At 32.1% G+C, this 13,978-nt stretch overlaps 2 protein-coding genes across 6 annotated transcripts in view; one reads left to right on the top strand and one right to left on the bottom strand.

Annotated features, from left to right (window-relative positions):
* Positions 1–2,703, top strand: part of LOC105148490 (Golgi to ER traffic protein 4 homolog) — a 24,239-nt gene extending 21,536 nt beyond the window's left edge. The window contains exon 7 of the mRNA XM_087410194.1: positions 2,448–2,703. The gene's annotated coding sequence lies outside the window, so the exon portion shown is untranslated. The remainder of the gene's footprint in view (positions 1–2,447) is intronic.
* Positions 1–13,978, bottom strand: part of Usp7 (Ubiquitin-specific protease 7) — a 17,957-nt gene extending 3,979 nt beyond the window's left edge. For 3 of the 5 annotated variants that reach the window (XR_015546323.1, XM_011060208.2, XM_011060226.2), the window contains exons 1-17: positions 12,818–13,978; positions 10,922–11,020; positions 10,461–10,736; positions 10,233–10,351; positions 8,912–9,046; positions 8,635–8,829; positions 8,026–8,197; positions 7,741–7,933; positions 6,785–6,938; positions 6,146–6,340; positions 3,164–3,385; positions 2,380–2,674; positions 1,267–1,486; positions 985–1,152; positions 345–849; positions 202–273; positions 38–140 (exon numbers count right to left, since the gene is read on the bottom strand). Coding sequence is in view for 4 of the 5 variants with exons in the window: in XM_011060208.2 (XP_011058510.1) it covers positions 38–140; positions 202–273; positions 345–849; positions 985–1,152; positions 1,267–1,486; positions 2,380–2,674; positions 3,164–3,385; positions 6,146–6,340; positions 6,785–6,938; positions 7,741–7,933; positions 8,026–8,197; positions 8,635–8,829; positions 8,912–9,046; positions 10,233–10,351; positions 10,461–10,736; positions 10,922–11,020; positions 12,818–13,376 (3,682 nt within the window). In the remaining variant the exon portion in view is untranslated. The remainder of the gene's footprint in view (positions 1–37; positions 141–201; positions 274–344; positions 850–984; positions 1,153–1,266; positions 1,487–2,379; positions 2,675–3,163; positions 3,386–6,145; positions 6,341–6,784; positions 6,939–7,740; positions 7,934–8,025; positions 8,198–8,634; positions 8,830–8,911; positions 9,047–10,232; positions 10,352–10,460; positions 10,737–10,921; positions 11,021–12,817) is intronic. The other 2 variants (XM_011060216.2, XM_087410182.1) reach the window with 1 other exon arrangement.

The following is a 13,978-nucleotide window of genomic DNA, read 5'->3' as shown; positions in this document are numbered from 1 at the left end:
GTATATATTTTTAAAGTAAATGCTTCTTTATACTTACTCTGACTGGTGTATCTGGGAAGGAAATCCTCGATTTTGATACAAGAGTCCGGCGAGTCAATAATGAATTGCGGCTTGCCCATTGTCACCACCGCGAACTTAAACTTCAAAGTTTTTTTATGAATTCTCATAAAAGATCAAAAAAGATTAGCTAAGGATGCCTACCTTTTCGAATTCTTTCTCCTGAACCCCTAATTTCTTCAATAATCTATCCTTCATTTTGGGAAAAGGTTCACCCTACAAACACAAGGATTAATGATGCATTCATGTATTATATTACGCATTAATTTGAATAAAACATCACTCACATGCTTGATCTTGAAGAAGAAGGGTATACCGAACGTTGAGAAAACCTCTTTGTGAAAATGTGCAACAGGAACTAGCATTTCACCCTCCGCTAGATTTACTTCGTCAAGCGGTATTTCTTCTATCCTATATAATTTGGTGCCTGATGTGTTTAAGTGATCTAAAGGTGTATCATCTCCAGGGCCAGGTGATAGTTTGTTGCAAGTCATTTCTAATATCCTTAATTTTCCTGAACCATTTTCTGATAATTCTACTTGCTTCTTAGCTTCCTCAAGTAAATTAGCAACGGTACCATTTTTATTTGGGTAAAGAATCATTTCTTTCTCTTCTTTAAGCGATGGCCCTACCCATATGCATTTGAACTGTTTCTTGTTTTCGAGCTCGTTCACCCTAATACTGAGCTGCTGATAAAATAATTTTTTTACTTTCGTTTTGCAGTACGCAACCAGTTCTTTGAGCGTGCCGTCGAATGTACATTTTAAAGGATGCCCGGGAGAATCTTTATAACTGTAAACAAAATTTCAGAATAAAATTCTTTCTAAAACATCTTGAAATAATCAAAATCTTATCGAAGATAATTCGATTATTTTTGACATATAGTATTAACAGTATTAAAAGACAAGTAGGAACATTAATTCTTACTTTTGACATTTAAAGAATTGTAAAAGGTACGGATCTGTACCGACTCGTTGCGCTACAGCCTTTGCCATTTGATCATATGTCATTCTCAATGAAAGTTCCATTGTAAAACCTGGATCGTTTGGAATCAATTTATCACAAAATGTTACTTCTACCCTATAGAATAGATCTCTAAAATGTAAACACAATAGATTAGCGAGCATGTTATATTGTACTAATAATATTCAAGGACGCATTCTCGAGATACATTAACGATAAGGGATAAAAGTGTAGTATACTACTTACTTAAAATATTCTCGACACGTTGGAAGTTCGTACATTTCATTGTCTCCTTCCTTTTGAAATACAATGATATCACCATCCATTAATTCCTCCAGAACCTTTTCCAAAGGCTCCGATAAGTTATCTATTTTCTCCACTAAATTTGGTTTAATTTCTTCATATAAAGCGAGTTCTGTGTCTGGTGGGAATCCGGCGCGTTCGTTTAAAATTGGTATGAGCTCCTCTGTGAAATTTATTTTCAGATATATGTACAGTGTGTTTGGTTTAAGTGTATACACTCAGTGTCAGTTACTTTTTAAAATAAGGTTTACAAAAAAAAATTCGAGTGAAAGCCATTTTGTTTAATTAGATATATGACGATTTTAACAAATTTTAAATTATTTTTTAATGAATACTTTCTTATTTGAGATATTTTGTTTTTCTACCTACACAACAACTCAAGTGACCAATATATAATAAAAAATTTTTTTATCATTCTATTTAAAAAATACTAACTATATATACACAAATAAGTGGAAAACGTCATATTCGATCAAGGCGAATCTTCATGCCTAATTTTTTGCGTGAATTTAAACAATTTTTAGTTCAAGCAATTGTACGCCAATTATTCGTTGGTCTCGAGACATAGTCCTAAATTGAAGCCAGAGTAATATCACGAATTGACAAACAATTTAATATTATTGATATTAATAAACATATTTAAAATAACTGTATACACTTAAATCAAATATTGCACATATTTTTTTCGAATAACACTTAAAATATACAAGGTGAGGCAGTAATTCTGTTCACTTAAAATATCTCCGCTATTCTTAGAGATTATATTATTAATAAACATATTATATTAATATTCTTGAGGCTTCCACGAGTACTTTCTATATAAAGATAATGCATTTCGCGGGTTTCTTCCGTGTCTAGATCCATTCTTGGAATGGCAACGAGGCCAGAGGAACAACTTAGTATTAGGCTGCTGCTCGTTTTAATGAAGTGGACTGCAAAGTTCACGAAACGTTGACATTCCAAGAATGGATCTGGACATGAAAAAAACCCGCGAAACGCATAATCTTTATATATTAATTAATTATATTATTAATAAACATTAAAATTTCAACTTACGGACTTTAGCTACAACAGGCATATAATGATGACCACAATAATGAATTTTCTTATTTTTGGGATCGTAGAGTTTAAAAAAGAGTAAAACATCAGTGTCCTTGTCGAAAGGCGGTAATGCTGTCGTGTCAGAGTCTGGAGGTACAAGTTCAACAAAAACATTCCACGGATTGTGATTTTCCGCGCAGTCGATGATGGGCTTTTGAAGATCAGCGTCCGGCTCAATTAACGTAGGTCTACAGGTTTGATTTGAACGTGTACTGAAGGGCCAAATACGAATCTGTTCTATTGGATATTTCTGTAGAATAAATTTGATAATATTAAATATCTCTTTTGTTGTCATATCTTTACAATTTTATAGTATAACAATTCATTATTCTTTTTTATTGTTATATATAAAATAGTAATATAGCATTTAATATCATTTTTAAATTCTGAAAAATTAGAAATAAGGATTGTTCAAAATCATTAAATACCATTTTGCAATATTATTTCAAAAATAAAATTTTCTCTATATATATTATTTCTTATTTTTACATATTTAAACGGAAAATACCAACGTAATCTTTTCAAGTTTTATTACCTACCGTGATAAAAATAGTCTAATAAACCACTGCTTAGCTCACAATAGCACGTAAAATTACATGGTACTAAATATTACATCAGTATCGATTTACTTAATAAATAAATCATGATGTACATGTATATAAGCACAAAATCAGTCTTTTAAATAATATAAATGGCGTTTCGGAAAAAAATATCAAGAGAGATAGCGCACATCACTTACCAGACTATCGCTCAGTAGCTCAAGAAACTCGTGCACAGTGGCCTGCTTACGTACGCGAAATACACGATATAAAGCGTGCTCTGGATCGTAGAGATCATTCCCTTGGTGACCGTCAAAGCTATCCTCGAGAAGGACATTGACGGTCATGTACAAGTATGCTTCCGTTCTTTCCTTTCTTCTTATTTGTTCCAGCCTCTTCTCCTCTTGCAGCCTCTCCACCAGCTAGACCAACAAAATTAAAATTATCCACGTGTGTACTCATTTTGTTCTCATTAATCATTTTTCCTCAACTGTCTTTTTAATTTATGTGATTTGATTCTCTTTTTCTTTTCAGAAAAAGATTATTTCTCTCAGTATCATGCTTTTGAGATTCGAGAACAGATCGTATTCGAAACATCAAAAGAATGACGGTACAATTTCCATTTTTGTAATTTTAATTTTGTTCATCTGCCGCTATATCGACTACCAAGTCAAACAATTACACAATGAAAATTATTTGGCGGTGAGTGATGGTTCCCAGTTATCTCTTCCTGGCTAATAAATATAAGCACACAAGTAAATATACATTATTAGTAATAAATTGGTGACACAAATATGTGTGGTGGATAAATACGATATATATAAATCGTAGAATAATCTTTTAATTATATATTGCGTTACCATCTCAAGAATGTTCAAAATAAATATAATCGCCTGAATATAGAAATAATTAATTTTAGCAAAACATGACAAGGTATCTTAACCATTGTACATGCGCATATATAACTATAAAATACCTATTTATTAAAATGCTATAACCACCACCCATGCCAAATAATTATAACAATGTAATGTGTAACTATAGTAGTGTGGAGATGCTTTATAACTTGGATATCTCTATTATTTGAATCGTGTAAAATAGATAAGAATAGCGGTAAAAATAAATAAAATTAACGCGGTTTCCGGCTGTGAAATTTTCTAGTATTCAACAATTTATTCGTTATTCTTTTTTTTTCTTTATTTTTATATATAAAATAATGATATAGCATTTAAAGGTATCTCACGATTAAAGCTATTATAAAGTATTTACTCTATCGATGATATTTTAGCGTTCTTTCATCTTTTTTCTCTCATTTTCTCTCCCTCTCTCTCTCTCTCTCTCTCTAATTATTCATATATAACAACAAATAAATAGATAGTATCTGTCAATGATCATAATTACTATTAACATGGAGAGAATTTAATGAATTAACGACTTGCTTAAGTGATTGCATCTTCTGTTGAAACATGAAGTTCTTACTTTACTCATTATTGTGTATCAACTTTAAATATTAATTGATGAAAACTGCGAGGGTGAGTAATATAAATCACATTGTCTCACTCACTAAACAATCCAGTTAAATAGCAAACACGCTAAAGAAGACATTTCAAGGAAGCTGATGTTTCTGACACAAGTACTACTTATCGATTACTTCTCTTTCTCGTATGTGTATTGCAAACGCTAACGGAACTTGTTAGCTCGAGTCAATACTTAGTATATTCTCACTAATAATGTTTTTTTTTCCCTAATTCTCTTATATAATTATTCACACATATCCAATCCTTTCTTGAGATATGTTTGTCATTTTTCATTCACGTTTTCGATAAACTACAATACAATGATTAAATTTGTTATATAGTATTATACAATGTTTGTTACAATAAACATTTCCAAAATAATCCTAAGGCTCATCACGATATTAGCCTGACGATCAGACTTTATCCAATTCTGTGGATAGATACTTTTGATAAAAGTGACAAAAATGCAACACGCACATTAATTATGGATCTTTCTCTTTAATTTCTTGCGTTATTGTTATAAAATTATGAGTTAAGACAAGAATAAATAAAAAAATCACATAATTCTTATATATGCCTCAAGCGCCCGTACTGAAAAAAAATCCTCTGTCAAAAAGACTTAGTCAATAAAACAAATCTCTATATAGCATGAATTATACAAATCTATAATCTGTAATATACACGTGATCAATCACATGCATCGTCTTTTGTATCTTGGCTGATATCAACTGACTCATTCTCACTTCAAAGCTTACGTGAATTTAACACCACCAAAAAAAATCAATTCTGATAATGCGTGTTTAAGGCCCGGTTTTTCATTTGATAGTTAACCTGATGATAAAAATTGTATTTTTCTATTTATGATTGATCATTAAATTGATAATTTTGTAGTGAACTTTTAAAAAAATTATCATTACAAAACCATTTTAGTAATTAATCATACCAAAAAAAACACAATTTTTTATTTTATTACTGAGTGTAGTTAAATATAAATCACAAGTTAATCAAATAACAAAAAATCGGACCTAGATAGTTTGTACCATGTATTACATTATTTTGAATGCAGTACTGTATTTAGAAATAGACATGATCTATATATAATGTTAACATTTACCGGTACAGCAGCTCAAAGCTGAGTATCAATGTAAATCTCTGTTAAGAAAATTCAAAACAAAGTTAATAACAACTGCTCAAAAACGTACAATAATAGAATATTTCATTAAATAAAACTTCTAATTTGTACACACATATACAATCTCAAAAATTAAACTATCAATATGTGGTAGCCAAAATATCGCAACGAGGACAGAAAATCGCCTCGATTCTTTTTTTATCGTATGTATATATAATTACAATGTGTAATGTGCGAGTCTGACACTTCTATGCTATGAACAAGCCCATAGTAGCTCAATATAACATTGAAACTTCAGGAAGAGTTTAATCGAGAAGCAACGTAAGCAATTTACACTTCCTTACACCTATTTCTCCATCGGCGTTTGTCGGTTAAAAATCATGAATATAGAGATTTGGATTTCGAGGATTTTGAGTGTACGGACGAAGAGTCGCCGTCTCAGTATGAGAGTCTTTAATTGAGTCAGTCGCGTCTTTGTCACGTTCATGGTCGCTCAACTCCTGGGAAAACTCTCTTTGAAGGACGTTTCTGACCTCTTGAGGTATGTCCTCTTCCTTGACCTCTTGCAAAACGTTTTCCAGCTCTGAATTTCTTATGTAAACCAACATATAAGCGTTAGTGCAATGTTTCACAGCCATAGACATGTCCTCGTCTTGACCACCGTAGTTATGTTCAATAGCTTCCTGCTTTGTACATCGTGAGACAACGTCGTCGTCGAACTTACACCACTGTCACAGAACAGATCGAAAAGTTTCAGGAAGTTGTAACATAATAATAAGACATTTAAATCATATAATTTTTGTTGAAATGTATAAAAAAAATAATACATGATTATTCTGAGTAATTACAATCATATACTCTTCTTGATCTTTATCATAAAATAAATATCACAAAAAATGTATGAATGAGGATAAACTAATTTGATTACAATTAAAAAAATAGATTACGATAATTATTAGGTGTTGGAATTAATTCGTAGCGTTTTACAAGTGATGGGAAGTACTTTCATTAATGTATTTTTTAATGCTCATGTGAAATAAATAACATTCTTTCATTAAAAACGCTACGAATTAATTCCAACACCTAATATTATATTTATACATATATGTGAATATATTTAACTTATATAATAGATGTTAACATTAAATTTAAACATAAAATCTTTTGCTTACTTTGCCATCGCCAGCGGGATTAATAAATACAACATAATGTCCTCCATGATTATCGCCACTATGAACCAGAACAGCGTGTAATGTGTAATCCGCACTTGTTGTTTCTTTGTTCTGCAGGTATTTTCCAAGACTAATTTTTTCATAAAACTCAAACCTTTAAAAATAAATTCACAACTATATTTTTATATGTCAAAAAAACAATCAAAAATATTTATATTTTTTATCTTTATAGAAAGAAGAATATTAGAAAAAGACCAACTTCGATGGAAAAACATGCAAATAAACGTGGTATTTTTAAATAAACTTTAATCTGAATATAAAATTAATAAAAAATTCAAATAAGGAATACTTAAAAAAAATTAAGCATGAACATAGAATCCAAATTTCAATGTTTTTGCTCAATTTTCGAGATATTCTCCAAATGCCCCTCACAAACTTTTTAATAATTTTATAGTTTATCGTATATCTCGAAGGTTAAAATTAACAAAAAAAAACTTTCACTTCTTTTTAAGAAAAAATTGGCTCTTTTCTAACAACTTCCAAAAAATTAGAGCAAACTTTTATCAAAAAGATATAAGTAAAGAAAATAGTTTTTTGTAGATTTTGATCTCTTGAAAATGATAATTATTAAAAAGTTCGTAGTGTTTGGGGAATATCTTGAAAATTGATTAATTAAGCAAAAATATTGAAACTTGGATAAATGCACCATGTTCGTACTCAATTTTCATAGTTCCAAACACTATGAACTTTTTAATAACTTTACCATATCCAAGAGATCTCTCTCTCACACACACACACACACACGCGCGCGCACAAAGCTTAAAAAAAAATTAAAAAAACATTCCTTTTGTTACACTTTTTTGAACGATCCCTTTTAATATCCTTTGTACTTATTAAAATCATTTATATGATCATTATAACTAAAATAAGCAAGTTAATGAATTTGAATTTCTTACCTGTCATTAAATTTGACTGAACAATCCGTAACTGGGTCATACTGAAAACGCATTAAATGTAGGTGTAAAACTGGTGGAAACGATGAAAAGATAACGCCTTTTTCTGCTTCCTGTAATCCGTGTTCTCCTGCATCATATTTATTATCGCCATCAAGACTTTCTGTACTCACATAATCACTAAAAGATTCGTAAACTGAAATACAAAAAATTTATTAGTTCTTTGTTACTCAAATATTATAGGTAAAAACATAATGTAATTTTGTTAATGTTAATTTTTATACTTACTGTTTTTCTTGCCCTTTATATTTAACTGTATATCATAAAATGTTTCAACCCTTGTGGATTTGTAGTCTATATTTTTACACTTGATAAAAGAAACCATTTTTCCTTCAAACAATTTTGGCACTGTACCTTCCACGCATGTTCCCTTCATTTTGCTCTCCAACTTGTCTAATAGCTAAATTTTCACACGATTAATTATATATATGTATGTGCACGTATGTGTATGTATGTGCGCTCAATATGTACACATACATATATATAAAATGTCCCATTTTAATTAAAATAGTCAATTTCTGAAAATCACGAGATTTTACAGAAAAATATTTCAGACAAAGTTGTAAGGTTAAAAGGGGAATATAAGAAGATATCATTGATTTGACCTTGATCTAATCTTGGTAGCCCCATTCAAGGTCAAACTAATGGTATCCTCTTATGATCTCCTTCGAACCTTATAACTTTTGTCTGAAATATTTTTCTCTAAAATTTTATAGAATTGATTGTTTTAATTAAAATGGAACATTCTATATATACAAAAAATGTATGCAATAAATGTTACATATTAAAAATTCAAGTATATATAAATTCATGCAATAAAATGTTCAAAATATTTACCACTCGTAGAAATTCCTGCACATCGTGTTGCATGAAAGAATCCAGTGTTTCCCATCCAAAACTTTTAGTTAATTTCTTTGTACCGACAGGCTTGTCGGAAAACTGTAATTCATGAAACACCCTTTGTAAGGCTAGTGCAACACTCTTACTCGAATCGTCGCTCTCTGTTGGCATTTTGTATACTGCCTTCCGCAACTAAAGAGAACACGGATAAATTAAAAGAAACGTCAGATATATATAATAATTTATTATATATCGTAAAAATGCCTTCACTTACTTGATTTGTAAAATAGAGAGTTTGCAATAAAGAATTCATGTAACATGTAGCACCCTGATTTTTCAAGCCTACATATCCCGTGTGTTTTTTACTGTCCCAACTAACTCCATGAGGTGCATCAGCCACTACATGAACCTAAATTAAACGAAACATTATAAAACTGTAACATAAATGCAATATGAATCTTATGGAATTACAAGTTTGTTTAATATTAATTCACAACCTTCATATATAAATGTCATTCAATTTTAAGAAAAATTTCTACAAAACCAAACACGTTTTTTTATCAATTAAAAATTTTATAAATTTTAACAAATATTTTAAAACAAAAAATTATGAAAGAAAACCTAGCTCCTTAGTTCTCCATGAATTAAGTGTCATTTATATATTTGACACTTGTATTAGTTCTATCAAAATTCTGTTTAACATGATTTTTGTTACAGAAATATTTTAAGGCTCCTGAGTAGTCACAACAGCCATATTGAATCGTGATATTAGAAGCGAGAAATGATGCGTTAATTTTTATTGCATGCCATTTAAATAAAGATAATTAAATAAAAATAATTTGGATAAAATAAAATGATGAGATTGCTTTTTTGCAAAACATTTGTAAAAATAGACAAAAACTATGCCTATCCCACAGTCAATAAATAATCATAAAAAGTGATAAAAGGCACATATAAGTGAAAATAGGCTATGCATGCGCATTGAATAAAAGTTTTTTCGTACTTCATATGCCTTTTATCACTTTTTACGATTGCTTACTGTCAGAAAGGATAGCTTTCGTCTATTATTACAATTCATCTATTTTTACATTTGTTTTAAAGCAATCTTATAATTTTTTGTTTTATCCAAATTGTCTTTATTTACAAATGTAAATAAAAACGTGTTATTTCTCGCTTCTGACGATTCAATATAGATATGACTATTCAGGAGCCTTAATATATAGATATTTGTAAATACCTTTAAAAATTATATAAACATAATTATAGCTATAAATTTCATCGTAGAATAAATTATAATAATAAATATCTAAATGGTTCAGAAGATTAAAATTTAAAACAAAATCAATAAAGGGCAATAAGCCAAATACAAAGTTAGTGTTAAAAAAAAAAAAGTATTAAATTGCAATATTTTTTCAAAACATTTTGATTCACATCAAATTATTCTCAGTAAATAAAACAACTTTCAAATGAATCATAGTTAAATTATATTGTTTTGATATAATAATTAAAATAACAGATAAAACTAAATAGAATGAGAAATATTGAAAAAAATTAGTATTATTTAAAACATAAGTTAATAAAGATATGCTACAAACCTCAAGAGTAATTGAATCGTCTTTTATGAAACCTCTATCAGGGTCTAGAACATCTTGCCATGTCATAAAATGACTAAAGCCCCAATCATTCTCTTTACTGTAGAAAAGGTGTTGAATTTCTATAAAAATATATCACATTATAATGCAAAGAAATGTGTCAATTTCATTCTTAAATTAGAACTAATGCCGATCAATATATAATAAATTAAAGAGTGGAATCTTATTTACTTCTGCTAAATGGTTCTTGTGCTTCCTTGCAAGAAAGAAGACGCAATTCAGCAACAGCGTAACAACTCCAAGATGTAGATTCACTCTCTCCGTTACATTGAAGAAAAAATCCAAGAGATCTCTGTGGTTGTCTCTCCTGTGTTTGACTTGACCGTGGCATCACCATTATTTTCCATGGTAGATTACGGACATAACATGCAGGGGACAATTGTGAATCCTTCATCTTAGATATATTTTCAACAGAATATCGAAAAGTAGCTTCTGATCGCGCCTCATCTAATATATAGAAAACATAGAATTTATGAAATATAATAAAAATAATTAATATATAAAGTTAATATCAAACAGACAAAAGCAAAATTAATATCATTTAAAAAGCATAAATTTTATATATTGCAAGATTATCTCTAAAATAATTTAAACAAACAAAATGATATAAAACATCATCAAATTCATCATACCTTCCTCCATTTCTTGATCCTGAACTATACATGCTAATTCTGGTTCACCATTTATAGGACGGTTCTCAGTTCCGTCTCCCCCACCATCATTTGGGGTTTCTACAAAAGTTAATATTTATCTTTTTAACAGTAGAATAAACCTAAACGTTTTAAAATAGAAAAAGATTTACATACAAAATAATAAATATAAAAATTTAACTTTATATTTCACAGAAAAAACTTGATAAATAATAAATGCTTATAATTTTATTAATTAAACAATTTGCAACATATGTATACCATACTTTTATATATCAAATTATATACTAATAATATAAATATCATATATTTGTACAAATAACTGCAATATAATTTAATATTGATATGGAACAATTAATTTACCTAGAGCAACATGACAATTCTGAAAGATCTTTTCTAAAAAAATATAAAAATTACAATGTATAGAATAACACTTCATGTGGAACGTTTGGCAAATATAATGATTATAATAGAGTTGGAAGAAAACAAAGAGAAAACAAACAAATTAACCATCGACTGAACATTATAAAGTTATAAATTGATAGTCACATTTCGCAGCAGCACTAAGTACACTGTTTTTTTCACTCTAAATTTAATATTATATAAATAATATAAAAATACAGAACGCGCGTGCGTTGATTTATCACTAATTTTTACATGTACTGTGGAAAAGTTGATCAAATATTAACCGTTCAGCAGCCATACAATAGTACAATAAGCTTTATCAGCAGTGATTACATTTATATATCCACGAAAATTTCTGATAATGGAACTATGACGTAATGCCTCGTTCTATATTATCTATCTACAATCAGATATATTTAATTTGCCATCAATGCACGTTATTTTTAAAATTTGTTGTATTATTTATTTATTTATATAATATAATATTTCACATTACTCACGCAAAAAGGAATATATTTTACTTCTCATATTCGATAAAATAATATGAAAAAAGCTCAAGAAAGTCGAATAACACAATATTACAATATTATATAATTTGGTTAACGACATTGTTAACGCGAACCACAGTTCGACTTTATAAAGACTATACTTTATAAGATTTGTTCGACCTTCTTCAACAATTGTAAAAAAAGATGTTTATCTATAAAAAACTAACACATATCTTTTCATTTATACATACATAAATATGTACTTGTAATTATTTTCTAATATTCAATGTCAATAATACAAAATATTCTTGTAAATACAAGTCTAAAGTGAAATGAAAATTTCACAAGCGCTAGTGGCGCTAATTAACATCATAGGAAGCCAATCACGAATGCTCGATATCAAGTCATCGTGCTAGCAGAAGCAACGCGCGAAATAAATAAATTGTTTGCTAGATCATTCTGTGTAATAATCTGTAGATGCATGAAAAAGCTTGCACCATGTCTTTCCTCTAAATATAAAAACGATTTCGCAAACACGCGCTTACGATCTTACGATCGGGAGAAAAAAAGGAAAGAAAATTCAAAGAAAGTTGGGGAAGAGCTCCGACATAGAAGAGCCTCTTCTTCCCTCTCCCCCCCCCCCGCCCCTCTCTCTCTCACGCACATACCACGTACGCGCGCACACATATATATAACAAATATTCCCTTGCGCTCCCCCCCCCCTCTCTCTCTCTCTCTCCTTCCTTCCTCCTTCCTCCTTCCTTATTGAAAGCTCTGGCACTTCCCAGCAAGGCAAGATGAGAAAGAGAGAGATAGAGATAGATAGATATATGTATACAAAAGTACATATACATACAGATAATATACATAGCTGCAGCCACCACACACACGCGCGCGCGCGCGCGCGCAAAATAGCTAGAAAGATAGGGTGTAGATGAAAAGATAGATAGATGAATTGAAGAAATAGATGGAGAAGTGCACTCACCCTCCTGTGTGTCCATCTCTTCGACCTCGTTAACCTGAATGGGTGCGAGGCTGAGCTGCTTGAGATTCTCCTGATCGTTTACGTGGTTCATCGCGAAGCCGATGTTGATGGTCGTTTTGATGGCGCCGGGTACCTCGGTGACGGCCTCCGCCGTCGAGGTTACGTTGTTCGCGTTGGTCAGCGGCTGCTGCTGCTGCTGCTGCTGCTGTTGCTGATTGTTCTCTGCTGTTAGCTGCGCGGTCGCAAACGGTACGCGATTCCGGTAAGAAGGAGGAGAAGGAGGTGGAGGAGGAGTCGTTTTACCGAGCGCCTTTCGGATTTGTACCGTAGCCAATGAAGTCCGATCAGTGCGATCCTGTTGTTGCTGCTGTTGTTGCTGCAGCGACGGTGGCGACGATTGACGTTGTTGCGATTGTTGCAACTGCTGTCGCTGTTCCGTTCCAACGGAACCGATTACCCGGCTACTATCGAAGCCCACGTCGCTACTCGACAGCGACGTCGCTTTACCGCACTCCGTCGATAGATGTTTGCTCGCAGTTCGCCCAATTTCTGCGGCCATCAAGTGCCCCCACTCGTACGGGGGACGCCCACAGCATATATTCCACCCTCGTATTATTAAATCGCTAAATATGCGACTCGAGTACTCGTACTATCCGATGTACACGTACTCTATATTCCCTATTCCCTTCGTAAATCGTACGCGCCACCGAGTTGCTCCGAGTGTCGCCACGACTGCGATTAACTGCGATCAGTGCGATCTTCGCGGTGGTGGCGACGATAGCAACGGATTTGTGACGATGTTTGTGGTAGGTGGTAGTTGTAACTGCTGCCACTGCTAGTAGTGCTCTAGCTTAGTGACGAAACAGCGGTGATGTTGGTGATGCTAATGGTATTAGTCCGTAGTCGGAGCTCGGAACGGCGGTGGCGGTGATGGTTGGTTGGTTAGTTGGTTGGTTGGTGGTGGTGGCGGCGGCGACGGGCAACGACGACGACGGTCGACGACGGCCGTCTCGCCTCTCGTTCCGGCGCGGCGCCTCGCGCACCGACCTCCCCCCCTTCCTCCCTGCCGCGCGCGCGCGCGCAAAATTCCGATCCGTGAAACTGTTTCCGCTCCGCTGTGCGCTTTACCGGCGCTCAGCGACGACGCGATCTCACCGACTA

The sequence above is a fragment of the Acromyrmex echinatior genome, chromosome 10 (assembly GCF_024713525.1).
Source record: "Acromyrmex echinatior isolate Ae372 chromosome 10, ASM2471352v2, whole genome shotgun sequence".
Lineage (NCBI taxonomy): Eukaryota > Metazoa > Arthropoda > Insecta > Hymenoptera > Formicidae > Acromyrmex > Acromyrmex echinatior.
This window is presented reverse-complemented; position numbering and strand designations above follow the sequence as displayed.